At 48.2% G+C, this 12,378-nt stretch overlaps 3 protein-coding genes across 3 annotated transcripts; 1 reads left to right on the forward strand and 2 right to left on the reverse strand.

Moving 5' to 3' along the window:
• Positions 1-456: 456 nt before the first annotated feature.
• On the forward strand, positions 457-1,731 carry LOC120700470. The gene is made up of 4 exons (XM_039984729.1): positions 457-610; positions 678-977; positions 1,206-1,349; positions 1,482-1,731. The coding sequence occupies exons 1-4, from the start codon at positions 501-503 to the stop codon at positions 1,594-1,596; spliced, it is 669 nt and encodes a 222-aa protein (XP_039840663.1). The 5' UTR covers positions 457-500; the 3' UTR covers positions 1,597-1,731.
• A 222-nt stretch (positions 1,732-1,953) lies between these two features.
• LOC120700466 (pentatricopeptide repeat-containing protein At2g15690, mitochondrial-like) lies at positions 1,954-4,254 on the reverse strand. Its single transcript, XM_039984719.1, has one exon. The coding sequence runs from the start codon at positions 4,140-4,142 to the stop codon at positions 2,298-2,300; it is 1,845 nt and encodes a 614-aa protein (XP_039840653.1). The 5' UTR covers positions 4,143-4,254; the 3' UTR covers positions 1,954-2,297.
• A 1,891-nt stretch (positions 4,255-6,145) lies between these two features.
• LOC120700468 (hydroxyproline O-arabinosyltransferase PLENTY-like) lies at positions 6,146-12,352 on the reverse strand. The gene is made up of 9 exons (XM_039984727.1): positions 12,071-12,352; positions 11,506-11,957; positions 11,353-11,420; positions 11,081-11,282; positions 10,787-10,884; positions 10,636-10,705; positions 10,460-10,531; positions 10,221-10,334; positions 6,146-6,813 (listed from the first exon to the last, which is right to left on the reverse strand). Exons 2-9 carry the CDS (start codon positions 11,914-11,916, stop codon positions 6,748-6,750), a joined length of 1,101 nt encoding a protein of 366 aa, XP_039840661.1. The 5' UTR covers positions 11,917-11,957; positions 12,071-12,352; the 3' UTR covers positions 6,146-6,747.
• Positions 12,353-12,378: the final 26 nt, after the last annotated feature.

The raw sequence follows: 12,378 nt of genomic DNA on the forward strand, positions 1-12,378 counted from the left end.
CTTGGAACTAGGAACCACACAACACTGTGTGGTTGTCATTACCGGTGAAGAAAGTGTCGCCAAATAGGGGAGGGGAGCCGGCCGTCCCGCTGCCGGGCGACTGGTCCTCCAGGAGCCGGCGCGCAAATTTTCACCGTTGAAAATTATAGAAAACCCCCTGCCGCCCTACAGCCGGGCGACCAGGTGCCGGCCGCCCGGCAGCGGGGAGGTCGGGGTATATACATGTAAATTTCGAAAACGAAAATATATTTTTGTAAAAAACGAAATTGAAAAATGTAAAAATAAAAAAGCGCAAGAGTTCTGGCCCTACTAGGCCTTGGCCCAATCCCAATCCAATGGTTGATTGTGAGTAGCCAGGCCCGCAACTCCACCGAATCGCAACCCACCCGACGGCTCTCTCTCTCTTTTCTTCCCTTCCTTCCCTCCCGCCGGACCCCGCGCCTCCCCTGATTTCGACTTCACACACTACGACACCTTCCTCCGCCGTCACCGACGCGACGATGATGTTGACGGGGTGCTTCCGCGGCGATCGTCCCGCCCTCACGGGCCTCCGCCTCCGCCGCATCGTCTCCTTCCTCCGCCGTCACCGCCTCTACAACACCGCCCACGCGTACGCTCTCTGTCTCGAACCTCATTGCTTCGTTTCTGATGGATGACGCATCCAACCGATTCTGCAGGCTGGAGAGGCAGACGGGCGCCTTCTTCGACGCCACGCACTTCCGCCGCCTCCTGCGCGACCTCCGCTGGGCCGACGCATCCTCATACGTGATCGGCTTCATCGACGTCCGCGACTGCAGCCGCGAGGCCGACATGCTCGTCGTCCGCATCCTCATCCTGCGCGTCATGGCCGACCTCGCCGCCGGCCGGACCCACGACATCGACGCCCTCTTCCAGCGCCTCTACGCCTCCCTCCAATCCCACCCCGACGGCCACCACCTCCGCAGGACCCTACTCTCCATGCGCTCCGACCAAGCCAGGTGCACGGACCATCTCCCTCTTTCTTATAGCTAATTATACTATTCTCCACCTAGCTACGTATAGTAACTAGTAGTCATACTACAAAATTACTGTAGTTTTCCCCCTATTTTTTTATGTGGGGGCTAGCTGCCCTCGTCAATTTGCTACTACTAGTTACCTTCTTGAGCGACGCAATGTGTAATTGCATATCAAATTATTGATTGATTGCGCGATCTCCGTACTTGCAGGGCATCCAGGCTCTATCATCGCGTCAAGCCCATGGTAGTAGAGTTCATTTTGAACATGGCTGCCAAGTGCCCTGAGCTCAAAGCCAAGGCACAGTTACCGCGCTGCACTTATAATCCTGCCTACATCTTATCACTTGGTCCTAGGTATACATCTTCATTTTCATACATGATGCAGCTTCAGAGTCACTATTTTAATTCCCATGTGATGCTCTCCTTCCATCAATCTCAGTTTCCTTTCTGATATCACTTCAAGTGCCAACTGTGTATTTGTTACAGGCTGCGCGGATGCAATGGTTCTCGAAACAATAAAGCTAGACGTCTCCCAGCACATGTCCTTGCCCGTTCCTTCATGCAGAAGAGGTATTTAGTCCACACGGGGATTCTTCTCTGATGTATCATGCATATGTATTGAACTTAATGGATCATGTACTGGCAATGAAATCAGTGATTGTAATTAGCTGTGTCCCCAAGTGTTCAGTGAACAAACGTTCCAACTAATTGTGAAGATGAACATATCCAGGCCATAGCCACAAGTCCAGGTTCCATAAATTAATACTGGAATACAATCCTATGTGAGCCAGAAATATGCCACTCACATTATCTATTGAGTAGAGATATCCAAGGTGATACTTGTTTCAAACGAAATCCAATCCTTCAGTGAGACTTGTTTCAGTTTCAGAACGAAAGCCAATCCATGGTGAAACTTATTTCAGTACAAAAGCCAATAATCCAAGGTTATGAGAATAAATAAAATCCTGGAAAAACAAACCCTAACTAGAAATTGATCGTTCCATATAATCCTGCACATGTTTCCAAACTAGCAAATGTTTCCCACATAAACAATAATATTGATACAGAGAAGGATTGCAACTGCATCAAGACCCGACAATCCTGCACAGATACAAGTGCTAGGAGCTAAGGACCTTAAGCATATGCTAAGTCTATCTATTTAAGGATGACACGATACTAACACATATACTTTATATTGCTTATTATGAATTGAAACCATGGCTATCAGCATATATTCATATAGGATAGCAGCAATCCTGACAAGAAGACTTCAATCCTTAAAATGCGGATGGCCATCCATCTTCACCAATAATCTCCACAAGAGCACTTTCCATCCTTGAAATGGTGGAACCTCTTATTGTCCCTAACAATAAGCTCTCTCCCAACAATCCTTGACATGATTTTGATGGCATTGTGGCAGTCCCCGCAGATCCTTAGGTTCTTAATGATGCGAAGCGGAGTCCTTGCTGGGGTGCTAATCAGACCATAAGCAATCGCCAGCCTCTCACTATGGTACAGCAATGCCTGCTCCTTGGCCTCCTGATCAATGTCATGGAGCACATACCTTGTATCAGGGACATATCTCTGCTCATTGACCACCTTCTTTTCAATCTTGGGTGGCAGCCGGTACTCTGCCAGCTTGTTCCTCCCATCAAGCATATTAATCCCCAGACGCCTCTTCGGAGGTGGGGTTGGTAGCTTCTTAGGATTTTCCTTGGTTGGATCAAGCGACACCAACAACTCCTCTGCTCTGTCCTCAAGATCAATGTCTCCATTCATACGTGCCAGGTTCAAGACTGACTCCCACACCATAGCGTTGGGCTCAAACGGCAGCTTCTCGATGTACTCCATAGCCTCGTTGAGATGCCCTGACTTCCCCAGGACCTCAATGATCCCAACATAGTGTTCCACACCAGGCTCAATGCCATGGTCCCTGGACATGGCATCAAAGTAAAGGAATGCCTCCTCGATGGCCTCCGAGTTGGCACAAGCATTGAGCACAAGCACGTAGGTGTGGCTGGTCGGTGCCATGCATTCCTTCATCAGCTCGAACAGCCGCAGCGCCTCATCCCCAAGCCCGTTCACTGAGTAGCCATCAATCATGATGTGCCACGAGTCCATGTCGCGGTCAGGCATATTGTCGAATGTCCTGCGGGCATGAGGCATCGCTGCGCACTTGGCGTACATCTCAAGCAGCTTGTTGTTGACAAAGAGGTCGCCGCGGAAGGGCGAGCGGAGGAAGAAGTCGTGCACCTTCCTGAGCTCCTCGAGCAGCTTGGGGTTGGAGCAGGCGGCTGCGAGCTCGAAGAAGGCGGGCGGGTCGGCGCGCGCCCCCTTGGCGAGAAGCTCGACGGCATCCTTCACCCGTCCCTCCCGGCACAGTCCCATCAGCTCCCCCGGCCCCGCCACAGGTTCAGGAGGAGGAGGCGGCGGAGTAGAGTGTTGCTGCGGGGGAGGAGAGCCGTAGCCGTGGGGCGGGGGCGGGGGCGGCGCCTGATCCTGCGGTGGTGGAGGCCCGTAGTCGCGTGACGGCGGAGGCGGCGCCTGCTTCTGCGGTGGTGGAGGTCCGTATCCGCGGGGTGGCGGAGGCGGAGGAGGCCCCTGATGGTGTGGTGGTGGAGGCCCGTAGCCGCGTGGTGGCGGAGGCGGCACATGCTGGTGAGGGGGTGGAGGCCCGTAGCCGCGGGGCGGCGGAGGCCCGTGGCCACCGGGCGGTGGCGGCGGCACATGCTGCTGCGGCGGTGGAGGCCCGTAGCCGCGGGGCGGCGGAGGCCCGTGGATTCCGGGCGGTGGAGGCGGCACATGCTGCTGCGGCGGTGGAGGCCCGTAACCGCGGGGCGGCGGAGGCGGTGGCGGAGCTTGCTGCTGGTAGTTCCCCGGACGGGGCGGAGAGGGATGTCCCTGCGGGGTCCACTGTGGAGGGGGTCCGGGGGGAGGGGGGTTCCGCGTCGGGGCCCACTGCTGCTGCTGGGGCTGGTGGACATGGTTGGGAGCGGCGGCGGCGGCGGCGGGGGAAGGGTGGTAGGCGTAGGATGCCTGGGAAGAGGACAGTGGGCGGGCGAGGAGGTGGAGGAGGGAGCGGGACCTGGCGGAGGAGAGGGCTAAGGAGCGGAGCGGGCGCAGGTGGATGGCGGCGGTGGCGGCCATGGCGATTGGCGAGAGGCGAGGGCTCCTCTTCTCTCTTTTTCCGGGAGATGGAAGATGTGGGATGTTTCCGGGCTCGGCTAATGGCGAAATGGTGCTTGGGACATCGATAGTTCAAGGCTTCAAGCGACTCATCTTATCAGCGACGAGACGATCATCTTCTGCTCCCCGTCCAACTCCCCCCAAACATACTATTTACTATATTTTATTATCTCCCTCCAAAAGATTCCTCCCTCTATAACTCCTTCTCTCCAACCATTTCCCCCATATCTATTCCCTCTATATACTATCACTCATTAACTAACTATTTATTTATCGTTTTTGAATTTAAAAAAATCATATAGTATTTGTACTGTCATAATACGCATTATCATTATGTTACGGGACTCAAACGAGATTAATATCATGAAGAAATGATGTGATTAAAGTATAGGGGGAGATGTGAACTCCCTCCATACATGGGGGGAGATTCATCTCTCCCCTTACGTAAGGGGAGCTGTGGGGGGAGCCGTTGGAGCGCTCGCTCCCCCCAAAGCCCCCCCTACGTAGGGTGGGGGGCGGTTTACCGTGCCCCCTTGGAGCAAGCCTAAGGCTTTCTCCAACCATTCCCCCATCCAACTCCCCCCAAACGTACTATTTACTATATTTTACTACCTCCCTCCAAAAGATTTCTCCCCTCATAACTCTTTATCTCCAACCATTCCCCCCATATCTATTCCCCCCATATACTATCACTCATTAACTAACTATTTATTTAATGTTTTTGAATTTAAAAAAATCATACAGTATTTATACTGTCATAATACACATTATCATCATGTTACGGGGCTCATACGGGATTAATATCGTGAAAAAACGGTGTGATTAGAGATATAGGGGGAGTTGGAACTCACCCTATATGTGGGGGGAGTTTCAACTCCCCCCGTATATAGGGGGAGCTATAGGGGGAACCGTTGGATCGGATTCCCCCCTATAGCTCCCCGAATATGGGGTGGGGGAGGAATGGGGGGCACCGTTGGAGCTAGCCTAAGACTCTAAGGCTTTCTCCAACCATTCCCCCCATCCAACTCCCCCCAAACGTACTATTTACTATATTTTACTACCTCCCTCCAAAAGATTCCTCCCCTCATAACTCCTTATCTCCAACCATTCCCTCCATATCTATTCCCCCTATATACTATCACTCATTAACTAACTATTTATTTAACGTTTTTGAATTTTAAAAAAATCATACAATATTTATACTGTCATAATACACATTATCATCATGTTACCGGGCTCAAACGGGATTAATATCGTGAAGAAACGGTGTGATTAGAGATATGAAGGGAGTTGGAACTCACCCTATATGTGGGGGGAGTTTCAACTCCCCCCGTATATAGGGGGAGCTATAGGGGGAACCGTTGGATCGGATTTCCCCCTATAGCTCCCCGGATATGGGGTGGGGGGAGGGATGGGGGGCACCGTTGGAGCTGGCCTAATGCCCGAAAAGTCCTAACCAGAAAAATAAATTTCTGTACAATCTGCTGGACAGACAGAATAGGAATAGGATTCACAGTAGTTTCAATCTTTCAGCCCTCAGGTCAGGGAATCGATCCGATTCTGCTCTCTAAACTAGGAAAGGATAATTCATATTGTACAGTACAAAATGCAATGTCCTCCAGAAATGAAAACCGAGGATCCTGTACAAAGCTCCCATGATGATATTTTTTTTTATTCTGATGACGACATATTCGGCTTCAAGCATCCCGACAACTTGACCCATAATAGATTTTTTTTTCTCAGCATCTGGGTCGACACATCGCATCGCAGTGCCACTAGAAGAGCACGCTTCAGAGCACAAGCGGCAGGTTTCAACTTCAAATCAGGATCCATCACCTCCTCGTCTGTTTCTCGTGCCGGCCATGCCGTCAATTTCAATTCACAGCACACATATCAACTGCTACGAACGAGTAATCAAGACTGACAAGAGAGGATATCGTGCTCTGGGGAACATGGAACGAGTATTTATCAACAAGTGAGGCATACATTGATGTAGTAGTACAATCCTAACTGTGCAAAGGCAGTCTTTCGATATTAGACGGCAGCATTTGTATTCTGAGCAGAACAGGATAGTATAGTATTACAGAGCAAATAACAGTATTGCACAAATAGGTTCCAAAAAAAAAACTTATCAACTATATGCTACAGCATATCATGGTATGGATTATTTCTGAAAAGCTTTTGGTGGTTTCCAGTGCAATCCTCAGCAGGATGTTGTCAGCACCCAGCAGAATTTTTCGCAAGATGACTTTCTACAGACCTCTCATGCACTCATGGTATTCATTGGAGGAATCTAAACTACATCTCTACTTTACAACATGGCCAAATGAACCAAGAGTAACCAAAAGCCTATATTTCTGCTTTACAATACAAAAATGATGCGACTGGCTAGATCAAAGTGAATATATATTTTCCTTTCCAAACACTAACCTATGTTAAACCTTAGAAAATTGGCCAGCCCTACACTATGAGATTGAATGCTCTTCTTTAATTGGCCAGTGGTACTCTTCCATGTTTTCCAACAAAGACCATATGATCCCGAAGCTGAACTCAGCAAAATCATCAGCTATCTTTCATCCTCCCACCCTGGAATGTTTGCAGTGGCCTCGTTGACCATCTTCACAAGGGTGACCTGGAAAAGGAAATTCAGATCAACATACGGATATAGGGTGGCATGTTGGGGAACCCTACAACAACAACAACAACAACATAGCCTTTTTTCCCAAGCAAGTTGGGGTAGGCTAGAGATGAAACCTGAAAGAAATAAGTTCAAGGTTCAGGCACATTGATAGCTAGTCTCCAAGCGCTCCTATCCAAAGCTATCTCTTTAGAGATATTCCAATCCTTAAGGTCTCTCTTAACCGACTCATCCCACGTCAGTTTAGGTCTACCTCTACCCCTCTTTACATTATCGACCCGCTCAAGAACCCCATTACGCACCAGCGCCTCAGGAGGCCTTCGTTGGACATGTCCAAACCATCTCAGCCGATGCTAGGTAAGTTTCTCCTCAATTGGTGCCACTCCGACCCTATCCCGAATAACTTCGTTCCGGACTCTATCCCTCCTTGTGTGCCCGCAAAACCACCGCAACATCCGCATATCTGCTACACTCAGTTGCTGGACATGTCGCCTTTTTGTAGGCCAACATTCAGCACCATATAACATCGCCGGACGAATTGCTGTCCTATAGAATTTGCCTTTTAGCTTTTGTGGCACCCTCTTGTCACAAAGGATGCCAGAAGCTTGCCGCCATTTCAACCAGCCAGCTGAAATTCTATGCCTAACATCTTCATTAATGTCGCCATCCTTTTGTAGCACCGATCCTAAATACCGAAAAGTATCCTTCTGGACCACCACTTGTCCATCTAGACTAACGTCTCCCCCCTCATGCCTAGTCGCGCTGAAATCGCACATCATGTACTCGGTCTTGGTCCTACTAAGTCTGAACCCTTTCGACTCTAACGTGCGTCTCCACAGCTCTAACTTCCTATTAACCCCTGCCCTACTCTCGTCAACTAGCACCACATCATCAGCAAAGAGCATACACCAAGGGATCTCACCTTGTATATCCCTTGTGACCTCATCCATCACTAAAGCAAATAAATAAGGGCTCAATGCTGACCCCTGGTGTAGGCCTATGTTAATAGAAAAGTCAGTGGTGTTGCCATCACATGTCCGGACAAACATCGTCGCATCCTTGTACATATCCTTAATGAGGGTAATGTACTTAGTTGGGACTTTGTGCTTCTCCAAGGCCCACCACACGACATTTCTCGGTACTTTGTCATATGCTTTCTCAAGGTCAATGAAGACCATGTGCAAGTCCTTCTTCTGTTCCCTACATGTCTCCATCAATTGTCGTATTAAGAAAATCGCCTCCATGGTTGACCTTCCAGGCATGAACCCAAATTGGTTTTGGGTCACACTTGTCACTCTTCTTAGGCGATGCTCGATAACCCTCTCCCAAAGCTTCATCGTATGGCTCATCAGCTTAATCCCACGATAGTTAGTACAACTTTGAACATCACCCTTGTTTTTGAAGATAGGTACTAATATACTTCTCCTCCATTCTTCCGGCATCTTGTTTGACCGAAAAATGAGATTAAAAAGCTTAGTTAACCATACTATTGCTCTATCTCCTAGGCATCTCCACACCTCAATGGGGATACCATCAGGGCCCATCGATTTACCTCCCTTCATCCTCTTCAAAGCCTCCCCGATCTCTACCTCCTGAATTCTCCTCACAAAACGTATGTTGGTATCGTCAAAAGAGTCATCTAACTCAAGAGTAGGGCCCTCACTCTCCCCATTAAACAACTTGTCGAAGTACTCTCTCCATCTATCCATGATCTCCTCATCCTTCACTAGCAGTCGATCTGTCCCATCCTTAATGCATTTGATTTGGTTGATGTCCCTTGTCTTCCGCTCGCGGATCCTAGCCATCCTATAAATGTCCTTCTCCCCTTCTTTCGTGCCTAGCCGCTGATACAGGTCATCATACGCCTTACCCTTTGCTACATTCACAGCTCGCTTTGCAACCCTCTTCGCTAATTTATAGCCCTCGATGTTGGCTGCACTCTTGTCAAGGTGGAGGCGCTTGAAACACTCCTCCTTAATAGCCCTTTGCACCTCGTCATTCCACCACCAGGTGTCTTTCCCCTCTTGTTTGCCTCCCCTACTCACGCCAAACACCTCTGAGGCCACCTTCCGAACACATGTTGCCATCTTTAGCCACATGTCATCTGTCTTCTCCTTCTTCCCAAGGCCCCTCACCTAGCATCCTTTCCTTAAACACTTGTGCCGCTTCCCCTCTAAGCTTCCACCACTTTGTTCTCGCAATCTTGGCACGTTTGTCCCGGTGGACACGTACCCGAAGACGAAAGTCCGCCACCACAAGCTTGTGTTGAGGGACAACACACTCCCCAGGTATCACCTTACAATCTAAGCAATCACGTCTATCATCCCTCCTAGCAATGATAAAGTCGATCTGGCTCGAGTGTTGTCCACTACGAAATGTCACAAGATGGGATTCCCTCTTCTTAAAATGTTGGGGAACCCTAATTTCAAACATATTGATAAAAAGATACAAAAGACTATACAGCATGAAGGAGAAATAAGTATAAAGGAACCATGCTGTTCAACATAAATGCTGACAGTTCACCCAAGAATTTGCATTGAACTTGCAATGCCATTTGAGCTTCCTCAAGTGTCCATTGCTGCGTGGATTGCCAGTAGAAATGGCACAGCTCTGGACAACCAACAGCAATGTATAACACTGATTAATGCTTTTGGTGTTGAACTCATATAACAATAGCACAAATGTATAATACTGATTGAACACACATATCATTGAGGAATCAATCAGTTGATTATCTTCCATTTCTAGTATTTCCTGTTATCCTCAACATCTAGACGTGTATTTTTGGGGGCCTAGGGGCTGTATAGTTTAGTAATTCTAAACTTGCTAGGTATCATGTTCCAGAGTTAGATGATAAAAGCAGTTAATAATGTTGGTACCAATATGATCACAAAGCTTAAGCTAACAAACCATGGTTTTCTAGAAATAAATTGTTTGGTTCACTCAAATTCTAGAAACCAATATTCCAACGTCTTCCTAACCATTAGTAGAAAAGAATAACTCAAACAAGTGTGCAAAAGATAGGAGGCAACATAAATCTCATGAGGATAGATCGCCTAGCCTAATTTGATGAATAGCTTACAACAAACTCCAACAATGTATACAATAAGCTACTTGCAGGATTAAGAGTTAAGATCACATAGGACAAATAACAATATTCAAGTTATCTCAATAAGATTGTACCCAGTCATTTATTTCCAACATGATTCAATGGAGCACACTCTAACCTAAACTTGAGGGTGCAAGAATAGAAAAATTAATATGAACTAGAACAACACTAGAGATAAATTTATATGCATTCGACAAGTAGTTCAAGAATTTCACAAACATGAAAGGCCAACCATCTGCAGAAGTAAATGGGCAATATGCATACTCAACGATACAAAATATTAGGCACATACCACACTTTCAGGAACTCCTGGAGGGGGTAGTGAAAGATTTCTTGGTGGTGGTGATTGAAGGTAAGATCTTTTGTCAAAACGCCACTCACCAATTTTCCCATAAGTTAGCTCACCCTGAGTTTGAAAAAAAAACATAAACATATAATCTTACTCTGATGCAGATCAGCATATTTCACAGAACAATATTCAGAAGCAGAATGTTGAATATTCAATAGATGGTTAGGTTGAAGTATAGTCACCTTCATCGAATAATCGCATCCATACGTGTAATGGATGATGAATGTGTTGTCTGATTTCAGGTCCCAAGGAGGCTGCAATCATCACCAAGCACATCTTAAATGATATAAACTGCCATCACTCAACTAAGAGATGATCTATCTACTATCTAGTGACAAGACTTCTCAGCAGTCAACACCTGAATCATAAAATCTTTACGGAGACTATGGTGCACACCGTGCAGTGCACTAGCAACAGCGTATGCATACCTACAAATATAAGAAAAAAATTAATAGGAACCATACATGTTAAAGAGAATAAATAAAAGCAGAGAATAGTTTTATACTGACATTTCCAAGACCCATCCGAATGCTTTGTCTGTCTCCTGGTCCTCTTTCATTTTTAGTGAAACATTCATCCAGGTTGTTGCAATCTTCTCGAGTTGAGCCTAAAAATGTTATGTAAATGCATCCATAATAGGTTAATCAAGATTGACATGACAGGCCACCAGATTGGATGTCACTAACACAAAATCAGTATTTTCTTTTCGAAAACTATAAAAACTAAAAAGAACAATGCATGGCCCATATGCTATATTGCCAACCATCATATCCAAATCCAAGGTTCTATTAATCATGATATACCTTCTTGATTATAACTGGAGAGTTGCCAATAGGATCGATTTTTGAGACAGGTCCTTTTTCTTCTGGAAAGAACTTCCTCAATATCTTCTCGTTCTCAGTTGGTTTGATGTAGAAAAATGGAAAAGCCGCTGGTTCATCACCATGGGCTAAGTTTGGCAAAGGCTTCACAAAGACATGATCTGGCTCCGCCATTAGTATATAGCTGCAAATGAATCATTATGAGAACATAGACAAATTCTTCGACCATGAGCAAATAAAGGAAATATACTTACTCTTCGTCGATCTTTGCCTTCTGCAGCCACTGGACAAACGCCCAAGGCCTATTTAAGACAATGTATCCCTGAGCAAATCATTGTATCAGCAAAAGCACAAAAATGTGGTATGTAGCAAAACAAACATCGCAAAAGGAGCAACCGAGGCCTCACCTTATCCTTGCCTTCAGGAAGCGGGTCAACCACCATGGTGGGTATCTCATCCATCAATCCATCAGGCTTCCCCGAGTGAAGGATCCTTGTGAAGCCGCCCACGTCGGACCCAGGCCGGCCCCTCATCTCCTTGTACCAATAGTGCATTATACGGGACTGCCACTGGCTGTAAAGCGCGTCCGTCGCCGTCAGCGCGACGTGGAACCGCTTCGTGGGGTCCGCCGCCGAACCAGAGCCCAACCTGTACGAGACGGCCGAGCCCCGATCCCCGCCGCCGCCGAGGAACTTGCGCGGCACGTCCCAACCCCGGCTGGGCATCGTCAGGAAGTTGTAGGTCGCGAAGAAGCATACTAGGGAGATGAGGAGGAGCATCCAGGGAGAGGTCCTTCCGGCATTCTTCCTCCCGCTCATCCTTCACGCCCCAACCCGCAATCTGGGAGTCACTGCGAAGCCTGCAGGGTGATGGCGGATCTGAGACTGGGATCGCCCTCGGCGGATGAAACTGAGGGATCGGATGAAGAAGATGGCGGGAAGGGAAGGGGAGGGCGAGGCGTGGGGTACTCACCACGACGAGGCAGGCGGTGGCCGGCCGGAGAGGGCGGAGCGGTCAGCGGCTGTCGCCTCCGCCGCGGTGATGGCGTGGGAAGGCGAGGAGAACTCGTCGCAGAGGAAGAGCGAGAGAACTGAGAAGGGCTGAATTTCTTCCTTTTTTACAAGTAGGCTCGGACCCACCACTCCATCATCAGATGGCCAGCAGGCCAGCAGCAGGGGTTCGGTGGGTTTACCGGCGAGCGAGGAAATGCAATTGCCTGGCCGCGCCTTGCGCGTGCTCGCCGCCGCCGTGTCCTATGCGCCGCTTAGGGCGCGTTTGGT

This window comes from Panicum virgatum, chromosome 3K (genome assembly GCF_016808335.1).
Source record: "Panicum virgatum strain AP13 chromosome 3K, P.virgatum_v5, whole genome shotgun sequence".
Classification (NCBI taxonomy): domain Eukaryota; kingdom Viridiplantae; phylum Streptophyta; class Magnoliopsida; order Poales; family Poaceae; genus Panicum; species Panicum virgatum.